This window comes from Pavona decussata, unplaced genomic scaffold (genome assembly GCF_977016875.1).
Source record: "Pavona decussata unplaced genomic scaffold, jaPavDecu1.1 SCAFFOLD_218, whole genome shotgun sequence".
Taxonomy (NCBI): domain Eukaryota; kingdom Metazoa; phylum Cnidaria; class Anthozoa; order Scleractinia; family Agariciidae; genus Pavona; species Pavona decussata.
In genome coordinates, this window is record NW_028145623.1 from 223,443 (window position 1) to 239,739 (window position 16,297).

General features: G+C 38.5%; 1 protein-coding gene across 4 annotated transcripts; it reads right to left on the reverse strand.

Annotated features, from left to right (window-relative positions):
* Positions 1 to 881: 881 nt before the first annotated feature.
* On the reverse strand, positions 882 to 12,271 carry LOC146459571 (lysM and putative peptidoglycan-binding domain-containing protein 2-like). Of its 4 annotated transcripts, none has more exons than XR_014857871.1 (4): positions 12,002 to 12,271; positions 4,154 to 4,497; positions 2,461 to 3,257; positions 882 to 2,428 (listed from the first exon to the last, which is right to left on the reverse strand). XR_014857871.1 is itself a non-coding variant. In XM_085089255.1 (3 exons), the coding sequence occupies exons 1-3, from the start codon at positions 12,257 to 12,259 to the stop codon at positions 3,062 to 3,064; spliced, it is 798 nt and encodes a 265-aa protein (XP_084945381.1). In that variant the 5' UTR covers positions 12,260 to 12,271; the 3' UTR covers positions 882 to 3,061. The 4 variants fall into 4 exon arrangements, 1 of the variants encoding a protein (XP_084945381.1); XR_014857873.1 differs by having other exon boundaries at positions 882 to 1,358; positions 1,817 to 3,257; XR_014857872.1 differs by having other exon boundaries at positions 882 to 1,747; positions 1,817 to 3,257.
* Positions 12,272 to 16,297: the final 4,026 nt, after the last annotated feature.

Here is a 16,297-nt window from a genome sequence, read left to right on the forward strand (position 1 = left end):
TTGCCATCTGTTCTGATGGTTCGGCTTAAGTCGAAAATAAAATTTGCAGGGTTTTTTGGCGAAATTTCGAAACACTCAAAAATTAATTCCTTTCGTTTCCGAAGGTCAAATATGTCGTTAAGAATGCCACTAAAAGATCAGCTGGCATTTTCGTAAAACAAACAACAGGAAGTCAATTCGGGGAATAAAAATTAATTCCGTTTCCTAAAACTTTTCGAACTTAAATTTGCAGCTAAAGCGTCCGAACAGATCGCACTGTATTAGCCGAAGCAAATGTGCCGGCAGCTAAGCGATCTGTGAACACATGTACAGGACATAACATTTTAAGTATCTTGATTAAATGTTCTTGTTGGCTGCCCCTGATTACAATCTCCAATGTTACGATACTTTGAGGTGATATTCTTCCAAAGTAAAAAGTGTCTCATCACACATCCGAAGGGATTCTCGAACAGATGTCCACCGAAGTAAACCTTTGGATGTTCCTAATTAAGCTTGGGCTTCCTGTTTTGATGCTACACCATGAAAGTGCCTGGCTGAGCGTACGAATTCCTAGGTGGTGGAGCTGCCAAAGAGCCTGCTCCCAGCGACCTCTCCTCGTCCCACTAGCTCGCTCGTGAGTAGAATAAATTTGGGAATTAACTCTTGCCTTTGTTGAATTGATAAATGACTAGACTATAGAATTCAAGGAAACAAATCCAAGGGTGGGTGAAGTACACAATGATCAGGTAGTGATTTTAATTACTCGTTTTGATCACGTTACAAAAACCAACATGAACCAACGGTGGCTCACTGCCCGGAGATTCGTTTAAAAACCCCAGCAATTGAGTGTGCCCGTTTGCAGTCTTTTAGCCTATCACAATATGAAAACAGGACACAGCATACCGCATGAAAATGGACATTTCTTTTAATTCTATCACTGACAAAATAAAACAAATTCAATACAGAATAAAATGGCGTAAAATTAATCCCATAAATAAAACAAGATGATTATTCTCTAAATGTTGGTAAATTACTATCATGATTACTACGTATCAGAATTCAGTTCTATTTTGTATCAATATATTATCATATTTATATCAAGGCAACTGAGCTGCATACAAACATCTTCACATTGCCATTTCTATCACGCTGTATTTTTGTGATGTACCAATAAGATATAAAAATAGTTGTTTACTTTAATTTGGTGCACTTCACCAAATCATAGATGAAAAAATATTTCTATAAAAATGTTGGCATGTAAAGGAAGGGTTTGGCATTGCTATACCACACACATGGGGTTGTTTCAGTAGCTGTACACGCTGTCCCTCTTATTCTCTGAATCCACAGGTGCAGTCTCTCCAATGTTTGCTCTAAACCCGCTCATACAGCCACTAAATAATATTACACAATGCCCTCAATTCACTGGTACCAGGGCCGTACATAGCAAGGGGGGGGGGGGGGGGGTAACATAGTGTTTGAGTTTGCTGAGCTATTTCTTGTAGCTACATTGGTCCGAAATCAAAAGAAAATCAACTAATTGAACGAAAAAAATATTCCTTCAATATGAATTCAGTGTGTTTTGTTTTTTTAAAGGTCTTAAAGGCAACTTTCTGCGTAGGGGTGAAAACAAAAACTTCCAACTAGAAACCCTGTCGGTATACGGGAGACTCATTCCGGAGGGGTGTGCGGAGTTTGACCCCCCACAGACAAAAAATCCTTGGTAGGGCCCTGGGTACAATCACTGTAATGTCATAGAATACTCAACCCACTCGTACAGCCACTAGATGATATTACACAATGCCCTCAACTCACTGGTACAATCACTCTGATGTCATACAGTACTCAGCCACTAGTTAATATTACACAATGCCCTCAACTCACTGGTACAATCACCCCAATGTCATAGAATACTCAACCCACTCGTACAGCCACTAGATAATATTACAAAATGCTCTGATTTCACTGGTACAATGTCACAAAATACTCTAAACCCAAAGGTACAAATACAGTCACTCCAATGTCACACAATACTCTAAACCCAAAGGTACATATACAGTCACTCCACTACATGTCACACAATACTCTAAACCCACCTATACAGTACAGCTACTCCAATGTTAAACAATGCCCTGAACAGTGAGTACAATCAGCTCCAATGTCACACAATGCTCTAAACTCAAAGGTACATAGACAGCATGCATCAATCTCTGCTGTACCTTGACATTTTAAAATAACTGATTTAAATAAGCAAGGATTTTTTGTTTGCTAAATGAGAAAAAGACTGGAACTAAAAATTAGGCAATTGCTTCTGGAATGGAATGGTAACCTGGCCTCATGCTCTCCGTAGTCTTTTAAGAATCTGATTTTCTCAATCTACCAATTACTTTCAGTTCCTTAAGTCTTGATTTTGAGACAATTTTTTAAATAATATTAAGGCTGCGACACATCTCTCATCAATCTACCTTATTGATATAATATAACTTTCCAAGCCTACTGACTGGTCATACGTAATGAGCAATCGACGTCGACATTTTGTAAATAATGTGTGGTGATCGGCAATATTATACAGCAAAACTAATAAAACCGTAAACATTAGAAATATTTCTGAGATGTTTATTGTGCTGGGAAGGAAAACCAGTCAGATATGAGATTAAAAAAAAAACAAGGTGAAAACTGTAATCACTTTTGCAGTTTCTGGGTTTTTTTTCCTTGTGGTTTGTTTCGCCTCTGTGTGGTGACAGAACAATAAACATTCCAGATTTACATCTTGTTCACAATTTTTTTTAGTTTGGCTGTAAAACTTCAAGTGAGATGCCCCTTGTCCCGCCTTTTCCTTGAAGTCTGGAAAGACAAGTTGTGATTTAAATAGCCATAATTTTTTATTCTATCCAATTATTCCTCCATGTCTTTGTTATTCTTGTTCAAAGGGTCAACTGTCTTAGTAGCAACAATGTGCCAGTAGTTTCCAATTTTGATTGATTTCCTTCCAACATCATTTATTATTTTCCCACCACTGCCAACAGATGTTAACAGAATATAATTACTATTTCATTCATCTCTGCATGTGGTACATGTAGAAACATCAGAGTTCAAAGAACTGCTCATCTGAATCCTGCATCGTTCTTTTGTTCTTTTTTGTATGCCTCTTTGAAGTAAGAATCTGCCCTCTTTGTCTCCGAGAAGATTCCTTATCAAGAGGCCGGAACAAGTCATCATCTGCCACATAACTTCTGTTTAACTTTTCCACATCTGCTATGACTTTGGGCCCAGAAACAGTTCTGTAAACAAAACACTTAATGTTTCTACTCTGAATTTCTATGACTCCCAAACAGTTATTTATTAAATTTTGACATGTAACAAATACAAATTATACTTTATTAATAATTAAGAAAAAAATAGATGCTAGATGCTATCCTCTTAGAGGGCCAATATTAGACGAGGATCCCCATGTAAATATTTTAAAATTAGCATGGCTTAAACATGATAATTTGGGCTTCAGAAAAGCAACTTAAGAAATTAAAGTGGATGCATAAAACACAGTACAGGGTTTGAGATTTTAACGGTGAAGCACAGTATGACAAGACAATAGTGGGAGCAGGGATGGTGCAGTGGTGGGATCACTTGCCTCCCACTAATGTGGCCTGGGTTCAATTCCTGGACTTGGCATTATACGTGGGTTGAGTTTGGTTCATGTTCTTGCTCCGAGAGGTTTTCTCCGGGTACTCCGGTTTTCCCCTCTCCTCAAAAACAAACATTTCCAAATTTCATTGGAGCTTTAACATTTATTGCTAGAGGCCTAACCAGCTTCACACAACCAAGGGTAAATAAAGAGATTTTGTTTTGAATATGTTCATGCATACTGTGGTGGAACATATTTAAATTTACTCTTACAGGGTGCAAAGAAAGTCAGTTTTATAGCTTGCCATTCAGGCAACCTATAGCTAAGATGTACAACTTTAGCCCAAAAGTCATTTCAACCAGCCCCAAAAACGTTTTGATGTGCAGGGTTGATTACACAGTTCTTCTGTCTTTTGAATTCCTCAAAAACTTCACTTGCCCGTCAGGCAAGTTAAGAACAAAATTCACTAGCCCGATAGCAAAATCCAGTAGCCGCGGGCTATCAGACACTGCTTTCTTTGCACACTACTCTTACCATAGACATTTCAAAGCTGACCTTAGTTTTTCAGATTCTTGTTTGGAATTCTTTATCCGAGCATCAAGCTGTTCCAGGAAACTTGAAGCTGTTTGGCTGTCGTGTCCTTTCCCAGAATTATGATCAGCCTCTGCTTCATTAGATTTCTCTACGGATCCATCAAGCTTTGCTCCTTTCCCTACAACAATACTGTTGGTGACTCTGTCTTCATTTATGCCGCTATCATCTGTACCAGATTCATCATCAGAAACTTCCAGTTCAGCAATGTAATATTGGGAGTCCTTCCTGACAGGAATTTTTAGGATCTTGAACAAATGTATGTTGTCATTTGCCCAAATTTTGTTTGCTCTTCTTAGCTGTTCAACCTAAGAAAAAAAAATTGAATGGATGAGCAGATGAAAGCACTGCATGTAAGTATCACTAAAGATGCAGTATAAACCTGATACAATGAAGTACCAAGGGACTCAGAAAATGTGTTTGACATATTACAGGGGTTCGTTATAAACAAAATCCCTTTTTTAATGAATTTATGGGAAAACTAACTAAATCTTTGTGATTATACATGTAATATGAGGGCCATTAGAAGTTGGTGGAACTGGAAAAGGGAAAAGATGATAAGACAGCATAGATGTCACTATTAATTTTAATTAGCAAAGTCTTTTTTAAATGAAATATGACAGATGAAGAGATTTCATGTCTGTTGATCCATTCTGCAATCAACTTCAGTTGTATGATGACATTTATTTACGTAAAATAGGGGTAGATTTTACTTTTGGGCTATTAGCTATTTTAGATTTTTGTTATAATGGAGATTGTGTTAGTACTGGAGTTCACTACATCAAGGTTCTGTTTCATACAGTCAATTTACTGTAACTTTGGCTGGACTGAAGAATGTTGTTTGTCGCACCAGGGACTTCATTATAAAGGGGGTTGTTAATATCAGGGTTACGCTATCTTTTGACAACAGCACCTCCATATGAACTTACATAAATTACACCAACTGCCCCACCCAATGGTAGCTGTATCTGGTGCAGGGAAATATGTATTCCCAGGGCTTCTTTTAATCTTGTTTATGAGCTGTCATACTATTTCAAGAAAACAACTACAGTAGCATCACTTTTAAATTAGTCATGTAGTTTCTGCTTTTGCATTCTTGAAAAAATTTCCACCATGGGGCAATGTAGTGTGTTTGTGGCATTTTAAGGTTTCCCTTGCTAAAATGCCAAATGTCATCATTTGTGAAAACCCATTGAAGCAATTGATTTGAATTTTAACGACTTATATTGTAGTACATACGTGTAAACAATAATTTCCTCTGCTTGGAATTTAAGGTTACCATATACCTCTAGAGGTGTCCCGCGTCCAAGCGATGTAGCACGCCTGGTTTAAACTGTAGATACCTAAACCCCTATTATATCAAATTAAAGCTTATAGAACTGGCTATCAAACTACACCATTAGAATCTTGAAATAAAATGAGTTGCCAAATTTTTCACGACTTCTAAATTCAACCGTCCGAATCACCTCTTGAAGGCTACAAGTCAAAGCAAATTTTGTTTTTTGCTTATTTAATTTGCTCCTCAGTTTCCTGACCCAAAGCGCTAAAAACTTGCATCTGCGTTTTGCCATATTCAGTTGCAGTGAAAAGTTACAGAACATTTTCGAAATATGATTAAAAAATGTGAAGTGATCATACAAAAATTGCTCTTGGAGAGAAAATATTTCGAAAGAAACAATTCGCAGACGCGTGTTTGTTCTTCATATGTTACACTAGCTACTGACCAAATTTGAAGGCAAACGAACAAATTCCTTTTGAGTTTTAGCCCTTTAAAGTGTCCCCTTCAAATGAAAAAACTAATTTGAGAAAACAGCGCAAAAAATTTGACACTTCAATTTATTTCAAAATTCTTGGTACAGTTTGATAGCCAGCTCTATAAGCTTTAATTTAATTTGGGGGTTTAGGTATCTACAGTTTACACCGGAGGCACTACATCGCTTGGACATGAGACACCTCTTAAGGTATACAGTAACCTTAAGTCATTTAGAACATTATGCAAATCAACTTCAACAGGTATTAGAGCTTTACATGGTGTAGCTATGGCTAAGCCAAGCAAACCAACATCTACTGTCGGTAGGACAATAAGTTTACACCAATAATATGTGCCATTACCATTGCATGTATATTTTGTGTATGACTATCAAATTCCATGACAAGAAAGAGGAGGTAAAATTTGTACTCAAAATGCCAGGACTGTTTCTGTAAATTTGCAAACAGTAAAGAAAATGCTAAATAGAAGAAAGATCCTTGCAGTTAGTACGCAACTTAATCAGTTGCGGAAAGAAAGCCTGAAAAAATTTTAGGCTTGAACGGGATTTGAACCCAATTAAAGATCCTCAAAAGATTTTCACCGGGGATGACCTCTGCAATGCTTGTGCAGTGCTCTACCAACTGAGCTATCAAGCCAACTGGGAGCTGGTCACATTGTGAGTTGGTAATATACCCGTGAAGGATGAATAAATAAAATAATATGAACATATAAAACATATATTTTGAACTGCAGATGACAGATTAAATGGAAGAAAGATCCTCGCAGTTAGTACGCAACAAGCAGTTACAAAAAGAAAGCCTGCTTGAATGGGATTCGAACCCATAACCTCTGCGATGCCTGTGCAGTGCTCTACCAACTGAGCTATCAAGCCAACTGGGAGCTACTCAAATGCATATTGCAAAAGGAACGCAAGTGCTGATTTAGCCTTGACATCCATGTTTCCCTGTATTTCCTCTAATTTGGCATATGCACAGAATAGTTCTTGTGACATGCCAGCTTTACTTCGTGATTTGAGCGCCTGAATTCGAGCAACAAGCTTACAACTTTAGCCTAAAATCATTTCAAACATCAATTGGCAGTTGGTTCAGTTTTTAAAAGTTTTTGGGGGGAGCAGGGATGGCACGGTGGTGAGAGCACTTGCCTCCCACCAACGCGGCCCAGGTTCGATTCCCGGACTCGACGTCATATGTGGGTTGAGTTTGTTGTTGGTTCCTCGTCCTTGCTCCAAGGTTTTCTCCGGGTTCTCCGGTTTTCCTCCCTCCACAAAAACCAACATTTCCAAATTCCAATTCAATCTGGAATCTGAGGGCCACAGGTTTGTCAGTCGTCAGGAAGTCGTCAGACTGTTAAGTGTCACCCTCGTTAAACAAAGTTGATTTATTTGTTTTTTATTTAAAAGGAACAAAAATCAATGTTGCAATGATAATTACTATGCAAACATCAGGCCAACCTGCTGGCTAGGTGGGATCCTGACTGAAAAGCCCTGGTTGGGAGTTACAATAAATGTATGTAATTATGTACATGTGTGCATGTATACACCAATGCTGGGATTCCAGCAAACAGGACTGAGATTTTGCCACATAATCTTAATTCCATACAATGTAGGCATACAGTAAGGGCTGGGGGAACCTGAGAAAATAAGTTTATTTGGCAAACCTGGTCTGATATACAAGCACCAAACTAAATTCTCCTCAAAATAATTAGCCGTAATTGATGTCAAGAGTAGAAAAAAGCGCACACTGTGTGGAAAATGATCATAGAAACACTTACTGTCAAGAAATTTGGCCATCCAGCAAGAAAAAAAGTTTTTCTTATGGAGAGATACTACATGTAAGTTTAGTGAATGCAATGAGCAAAGTAAAAGTCGTGTACTTGTCAAACGTTACTGCCCTTTGTCCACATTTAGAAGCCGAGTTCTGAATTACAATGGCATATTTATAAAAGGGCTTTGTAGATTATGCCTGTTCCGTACAGGCAGATTGTGGAGAATGACGAAAGGATAAGGGACTATGAGAAAAATTTCTGAAAGAAATCCTCTCTCCTTTTTTCTGCTCTGCATTTATTTATTTGTCCCTCTACCAGGATGACTGGATTCAAAGGCTGGGTATAAGCCTCAACAGACTTTACTACAGCCTACATCACTGACAACCACAGAGAAGGCAAGACGGCAACTCAGTGTCCCAGGAAGCAATGAGTTCTTATGGTTCTTCCTCTTTGTCTTTTTATGTGTGCATTTGTGCTTCAGCCTTCTCGCTGACCTGTATTTTATTTCTATTCAATACTGATGTCAACTAGCTGCCTGGCTCCACTAGCCTCTATGGTTACTCCAGGCAGCCAGTACTCTTCCTAATTATTACTTTTAATATTTTCTTTGTTGTAATTTTATTTTTGAGCAAGAGTGAACTCGTACAAATAAAGATTGATTGATTGGGAATAACCTTATCTTGCAATAATATAATGAGCTGCAAGCAAGTTGAGCTCAGGAAGTTTTTTGGGGGGGAGGAAAGAAGGCATGCATACAAGCACTTAAGAGGAATGTGAAGTAAGTGCAGGAGGGGTGTGAGGACTAAATCTCTGTATTGTTCAAGCTCTTGTTGTTGTTGATTTTCTCTTTCAATTTCAAGCCTTCTATTACATGATAATAATTTTAATAACTATTATAATTATATTAAATAGCATCATATTTGATCTCAAAGACATCTACAGTGGTTACACAATGCAAACTACTAAATTGTAACAAGTTATATTAGACCTGCACTACTTATATGGATCACATCCAAATTACAAAAAAACATTCACTGTACATTAATCCTAGGCTCTACAAACATTTCCTACATTTTCTAATATTTCAATAAAGCTCAGTGTCATTCCTTTGTTTACTTAAAAGTAGGTGGTGGTCAACTAAAAAGCCTTTGCTACTTTGACCACCACACACATTTTATAATAAATCTGTACTGTATTTATTTTTATCTTGTAATGATCTGTTGTAATACTTTTCTTTCTATGTTAATGTGGTGTTAACGCCTATGTCGCAAATGGAGGTTGGGTGCCAAGGAGCCAGGGGCTGGTACCGCCAACCCAAACCCAGGTAGGTAGAACACCCCATAAGCCTTCCCTACCCACAACCCAGCCACGAGCCCCGCCTGCAACCCAGCCCCAACCCTAGCACCCGTCACACTGAGACTAGAAGCTCAGTGGAAAAATAATAAGTACATAAGACAACGAACTAACCCTAACCCTAACCAACCCCCAACACCAATCCCAAACAATAACAAGGTAACACTACTGGGAGGGAAGAGAGGGAAAGAAAAGCCCAACAAAACGCGATAAACTAGCCACGCCACGAAAAACGCTGAGTAGAGTAAATTTCCGAGGACGTGCAAAGGAGCACGCCTAAACTGCAAGAGAATACCGCTGGCCACGCAACTGCCTGCAGACCTGAACCAGGCCCAAACAGTAATGTACAGTGTAACAACAAACGCCCAAACGCTAATGTGCCACCCGTGCTCAAACTATACGCCAATTAACGCTAACACCTCGCTACGCCACGCCACCAAGTAGCAAACTTGCTCCAAGTCGTTAACTAAGTTAAATTACATTTAACCCTATTAAATAGTGTGAAATAAATGAACCATGAACCAATGAAGAACACATCACATCTAAGTTATCCCCCTTGGAAGGAATGCAGAGTGGCTGCAGCAAGTCACCCATGAGAGTCTGATACAGACCTATTAACCCCTATTAACAAGAAAAGCTGTGTGGCTGTTTCTGTTTCACTTCAATAGGAATCATGTAGCTTTGTTACTAACAACTCTGTGCACCCCCCCCCCCCCCCGCCCCAGCCATCACCATCAACATGTCATCTACGCTAACCGGGCAAGCACTTTCACGCAGCAAAATTCCTCCTCCCTCAAAACAGCTCATGAGTACTGTAAGTCACTTTTCTCTCTTTAAAGGTCCATTTTCACCCTCTATCCAATGCGGTCGTTTGTTTTTGTTTTGAAATTTCGCTATTGTTAAATGATGCATTCTGATTGGTGAACTATTTTTATCAAGCTTTTCTCAAAAACCAGAAATCGCACCGTGTTCTTGATTCTTGTGAAATTGCCCCGATGGTCGTGTCGAGGAAAAACCTACAAATGTAAGCTTATTCCTTTATACAAATGGATAAAATCCATTGGAGTTTTTTAATTAGGTTCACCTGATCAAACTCTTTTTCTTTTTTTTTTTTGGAACGAGTATTCTTTATCGGTGCAGAAATTCAACATAGTACAACATTACAACAAAAAGAGAAATAAAAACACAAGAAAAATACAAAGAAAATAAAACAGAAAGTGTTGGTTACAATCTAAATTATAGACTAATTACAATGTGCCATAATAGAAAAAAAGTAATAAAGACAAATTATATACGAAAGAAATACTTAAAGAAAAGCGCTTAAATAAAGTCTTTCCATCTCTTATTGAAATTGTCAGTGTTTTTATTTTTAACAGCTATTTGTTGAAGAGTATCCAATTTGTTTTTTTAAAAAAGAAGGGAAGCCATCAAAGGATACATCGTCAAACTCTTACTGGTCAGTCATATAATGCAGAGGAACATGACAACTGTGGAGAAGACGCGGTGTTTCGGTAACAAAATTATCCAAGTGAAACATTCATTCACTGTTGTTGAATAAAAGCCTTTTTCCATCTCCATTATCATGTCATTTATCAATATGTTATGTGGACAGAGGCTCAAATAAAGTTGCAGCTGTGCTTGTGAGACTAACCGATGGTGCTGATGGTGTTAGTGGCAAACAGTAATATCCATTGCAAGAATCAAAGTGTAAACATAATATATTGTGTGAGCTCCGATGCATCAGACATGATACAGACTCACCATCTGTATTTTCTACAGTTCTAATATTATTTCTTCCATGTTTTTTCTTGCTTTTTCAGAGGATAAAAACACTTGAAACTCATCAAGAACCACAGATGTAATTCGTCTTCCAACACCACAGCAGAAAGTAACTGCTAATATTGTTGTCAGATGCTCTAACTTTGACTTCAAATGGCAAAATTTACAATCATATACAGCCGGAATATATACAAAGTACCGTAAGAATATCAAAGAAAAACAGGGAATGCATTTACAATAAGCAAACTAAAAATATATGCAGGATTGCTTTGGAAAAGGTGATGATAAAAGGTTCTTGTGTATTGTTGCGGATTTCAGTAATTTCATGTAGCACAAAATTCAAATTGCTGCTTGCGATACATCTTGGATGGGCCTTTAACAGTATATGTGACATACAATGAGATAGCAAACCATAAAATGGCTTGAATCTGAAAAATAATGCCCAGACGTATGGATGGATGGATGGATGGAACGAAGTAAAATCACTCAATCATTTTTTACGTGATCTCGGCAACTAAGCCAGCCTGGCTGACCGGGATAGCTTAGCACATGTTGCCCCTAAATCGTCTGTTCATGAGCCTTGTTTCAGGTGATGATGAACCAATTTTTTCCTTGTCATTTTTCTTTTTCAATTTCTATCCTTTTAAATTTGATCTTGAGGGCATCTACACTTGTTACACAACGCAGACTACTCAATTCTAACAAGTTACATTGCACGTACACTTTTATAAAAGTGTTGCGTACCACATTCAAATTTTCTTCAATAAACATTTAATAAAGAATACATCCGAAGTAACCCTTCGTTCGTAAGCAAAAATAGATTCTTTTGTACATCTGGTTGGTGGAGTTTCAATTTCAACGAGTCAAAAACAGAAAGGGTTTTCACCAATAACCCTGTTACAGTAAGCCTGACAATTGATTCGCTGAGATAAAAGTAATTCAATCTATCAAATTACAAAACCTTGCGACGAAATCAATTTGGTAACGAGAAAGAAACTCGAGAATGTTTGAGACAGAGTAACAAGAAAGAAATTCCGAGAATGTTGAAAATCAACTGGTGAGGTGCACTCTAAGAAAAAGTAAACATTACTTTTCATTATTATGATGATTTTCAGTAAGATGCGTTTCTGAACATATTTACTCACCGTTACTCCGTATTTTATCGCCAATCCTTGCAGTGTGTCTGTAGCTTCCAGAACATGGCCTATCAACTTCACATCGCATTGTGGTTGCAGTGGGTTTCGCGTTGTTCCATAAGATTTCGGTGCTTCGAAGCTTTCTGACAAAGAGCTCTTCTCTGAGGCTTGATACTTTCTAGATGAGCTTAGCAATGGACTTGATTTGTACGTCCGACCATTTCTCGCCCGGTCGGAAAAAATGCTTTGCCGCTCTCCGTCCGCCATCTTCCATTTTGTTTATCACTGAAGATAGATTCCAGTCTTGCGCTAACTTTCACGTGGTTACGATTTTCAACCTACGGAGTAGGGTAGGGAGAGTACGATAGGAAAAAAAATAGCATGGGAGGGGACATTGCAAAGGCCTTCATTGACTACAACAACAAGGGCGAGGCTAGCCAATTTGAATGTTTTAAAAAATGTTGGATGACCTTATCCAGAGAAACTAAGAGTGCGTTTTTTGGGAGAATCCGAAAACGGATTGATCACAAATCCGTTTCCGGATTCTCCCAAAAAAACGCACCCTAAGCAGGAGCCCATGCCCTAAGCTCTTCCTTGTCCCATAGTGATAGTCCATCCATCCATCCATCCATCCATCCATCCTTCCCACGTGGGGTGGAGTGCCATTCTCGACCCCAGAGCCGCTCGGCTTTGACTACATCATACACCAGTCATGCGCAAAAGGGAAGCGCTTTGGAGTCAAGAATGGGTGGAGTGCGTGACGTGTCCGTGACGTGACAAGCCAAAGTGTCTGCGCAGTACGCTGCTAGCCGGGGCTGCTAGGGCAATCTAAATTAATGTTCTCGAGCCCAGAGCCTCTCGGCTTGACTACGTCGTAAACCATGCGCAAAAGTCTAAAGTACCTATACTGTATATCACAATGATGTGTGTCAAAGCCAAAGAACGCCTCCACGCGTGGGATCATGGAGGTGATAAGTGCACGTCAGTGGTACACGGCGTGGCACACGCGCGTTCACCCCGTGTCCATTTGTCAGTTTTACATACTGATTAAACAAAAGTGTGCAACTTTCTTTTACCTAAAGTGATAGTATATGAGTTTTACTTATATGCATATCTGTCCGGCGTAGCGCATTTAACATCGAGAATTTGTCAAATTTTTTTTTGTCCATTTCGACGACGGAGTTCACTGGGTGCTAGTCCGAAGTTCGGCTGAGAGGGGTCTGGAACGAGAAGTGGACAACGATACAAGAGCGGAAAAACTGTCGAAAAGGGATGTTCAATTGGTTTGTTGTTGTTGTTGTTGTTGTTGTTGTTGTTATTTTACTCTAAATTACACATTGTGGTCGTTATGCAATATTTTATTGACAGTTTATAATGGCGGTCTTTTATAGTATTTTTTCTTATTTCAGAAACTGGAGTTAAATTTAGACTAGTAAGCTTTGATATATATGCGTTATTGACCAAGCGTGACGTCAAGATGGCTGGATATTGGCCAAGTTCTTTTTTTGCGTTTTTATGGACCGAGACGAAGTCGAGGTCCATAAAAACGCAAAAAAAAGAACGAGGCCAATATCCAGCCATCTTGACCGAACAAGCTTGGTCAATAAAGGATTTATTACATGGCTTTACCTTCAAGTTAAAACTACAACAACGAAACAAAACACGACATGAAACTGCTCTACTCGGAAAGAAATTCTTCACAGCCGGCCGGTGCAAAATTTATTTTCAGTGCATTTTTGGATTAGCATGTAATCGTGGAAAACAAGGAATCCTAAATTATCTTAGGGCTCTAACTTTATAATGGCTTTAAGGGAGTATACAATTATTGAGAACGAACAATTTAGATTTTCGCAAGAGCGGGAAGATTTGAATAGAATCCGGCAAACTCGCCATTTTCAGCCGATCGCGCGGTGGCGTAAATAATAAACATTTTACACAGTTTTCGGCTTCCAATCATTAATTCTTGAATGAACCAACAGATTTTGAGATTATATGCAAACATAAGCCGAAATAAAGAGCGGGTAAATCAGAAAACTGGGCGAAACGTTGATAAGATTTTGTTGTTTACAACAAACAAAATCAACTCTATCTAAAATACTACACGCAGAGCAACTCACCGGTTCAACTCACATTCAGATTGTGGCTGAAACAAAATTTTCACTACACCAGGACGATTTCATTCTCTTTCCTTTCCTTTAGGTAAATGTTGAGAGTTTACCGAACTTTTTAGTGAGCGTTTTCCCCCAAAACAACGAGAAAATCGAAGGAAAGATTGCATTGTTGTAGGGATTAAACTTTCCATGCCAAGCGAACGGGCAACGGGTAATCCCGAGCGGGCAAGATAGCTCCGTCTTGCCCGCTCGGGTAGCCAATCACAGCGCAGGATTTGAGTCATTTTGCCCGCTCGCAAGGCCAGCCATATAATAAAATATCGTACCGAACGGGCCGTGTAGAGCGTAGCAAGCAATTGCCAATATACATCAAAGTATTAGCCTCTAGCTAGCTAGTTAGGTTGCTTATGCTTACTTTAGGGAAACTTGCTTCTATTTTGTAAAAATTTAGTGTAGTTGATTTATTCCTAATTCGTAATATTAGTTATTCAGATTCATTAAAGAGTACTGATTGAGCTTAAATTATGTCACTGCATTTCGTTTGACTAAACATACTAATTTCAGCTTGTATTTAATGAGCCTATCAATTAATCATTACAGATAATTTCACTTGGTGTTTTGTAAAGATAAGCCTAATTCCTTAAAATAAATGGCAAAGCTTCAGCTGAAGACAACTTGAACATAAGTGAGGACTTGCTGAGATTGTAGAGAGTGACCATTATTTTTAGCTTAAGCTAATTAAAACAGAAGAGGAACATAGCATTGACACACTGTTGACTTGCAAGGTCCACCTTGTGAACATGCAGCTTTTCAAGCCAAAAAAAAAAAAAAAATCAGTTTTGTATTTTCACGTTCAAGTGACGCCTGACACGAGGTCTTTCACAAGAGAGATCCGGCAAAATTACCAGCAAGTTTTTTTTTTTATTTTATTTTATTTGCAACACCAAGAACACTACTTTACAAAACAAGACGAACACTACTTACAATACCACCTACAATACGTTACTTATACTATTTACTATATAATACTTCCTTAGACTGCAATTCTTACACTACTTTTTACAGTTTTTGTTTTTTCGTTTACACACCTATGTACCTAGTAAATTACAATTCAAAACGGGTTTCCATACATTTCCCTGCATTTTTTTCCCGCGAACTATTTCTAGTAGCAGTTCACGGCTGGTTCGCTTTACAGACAAATGTTTGGAAAGTTCAAAACACGACTGGACGCTTTCTGGCACAGCTACATCCCTCCAATTTTTTTCCCTAAAATCCTTTTCCTAGTGCCAAAAGTTTCCAATTCATGAATTTTTCAGAAGCGATGTTTTCTGAAAATTATTTGACATCGGATTTCCATACAAACACTGTAATTTCAAGCCTGTTTGCCTGCTCGTCAAAATGGCGTCGAAAACCGTGATAAGGCCTAGCCTATTACCAGCAAGTTTAATTCCTGAGTTGAGTGGACTTCTGCATTCAAAAGGTTTTTCTATTTTCAAGCCAGTTTGCAAAGCATGGCAAGTGAACATGCAAATTTTCAGAAAATTCTCTTTTTTTCTCTCTTAAAAAATGCCTCAGCATGCTCTAGATTTCATCAAGTCAATGCCATACGCTTCAGACTAGCTTTCAAGCAAACTGTTACGTATGCATAAAAGTATGGAGGTATTAGAAATAAACTGTACTGATACCAGCTTTTTGCTGCCAGATCTGTCTTATTGTACAAATGCAAATACAAGGTGTCACTAACTTTGGAATCGATCCAGTTTTTAATAATAATAAAAAATACAGTCAAACCTCCATTCGTAAGCGACCACCTTCCATAAGCGACCAGTATCTAAAACACCAATTTTTTTCCCAGTCAAATCTCTATAGTTGGAACCTTTCGTTATAACAATCCCCTCATAAACGACCGCCACCGACTGCTTTTTGAAGTGACGGATAAGTTTTCATCGCTTTTAACTTCTTGTAAGCGACCGCTTGACAGTTACACATGGTCTGATCTCCATGTTCGCTGTATGTGCTACGCTTCTCAGAGTTTACGAGGAACTTTTAGTGGCAACCTACCACTGCTCGTATTGTAACTGGGAAAATGTATGCAATAAATCTTCGAATCTTGAGTAGATATGTCGGACCTGCGCGAGGAAAAGACCCCCTCTGGCTCGACTCCAAACGACCACCTCCCGTAAACAATCACTAA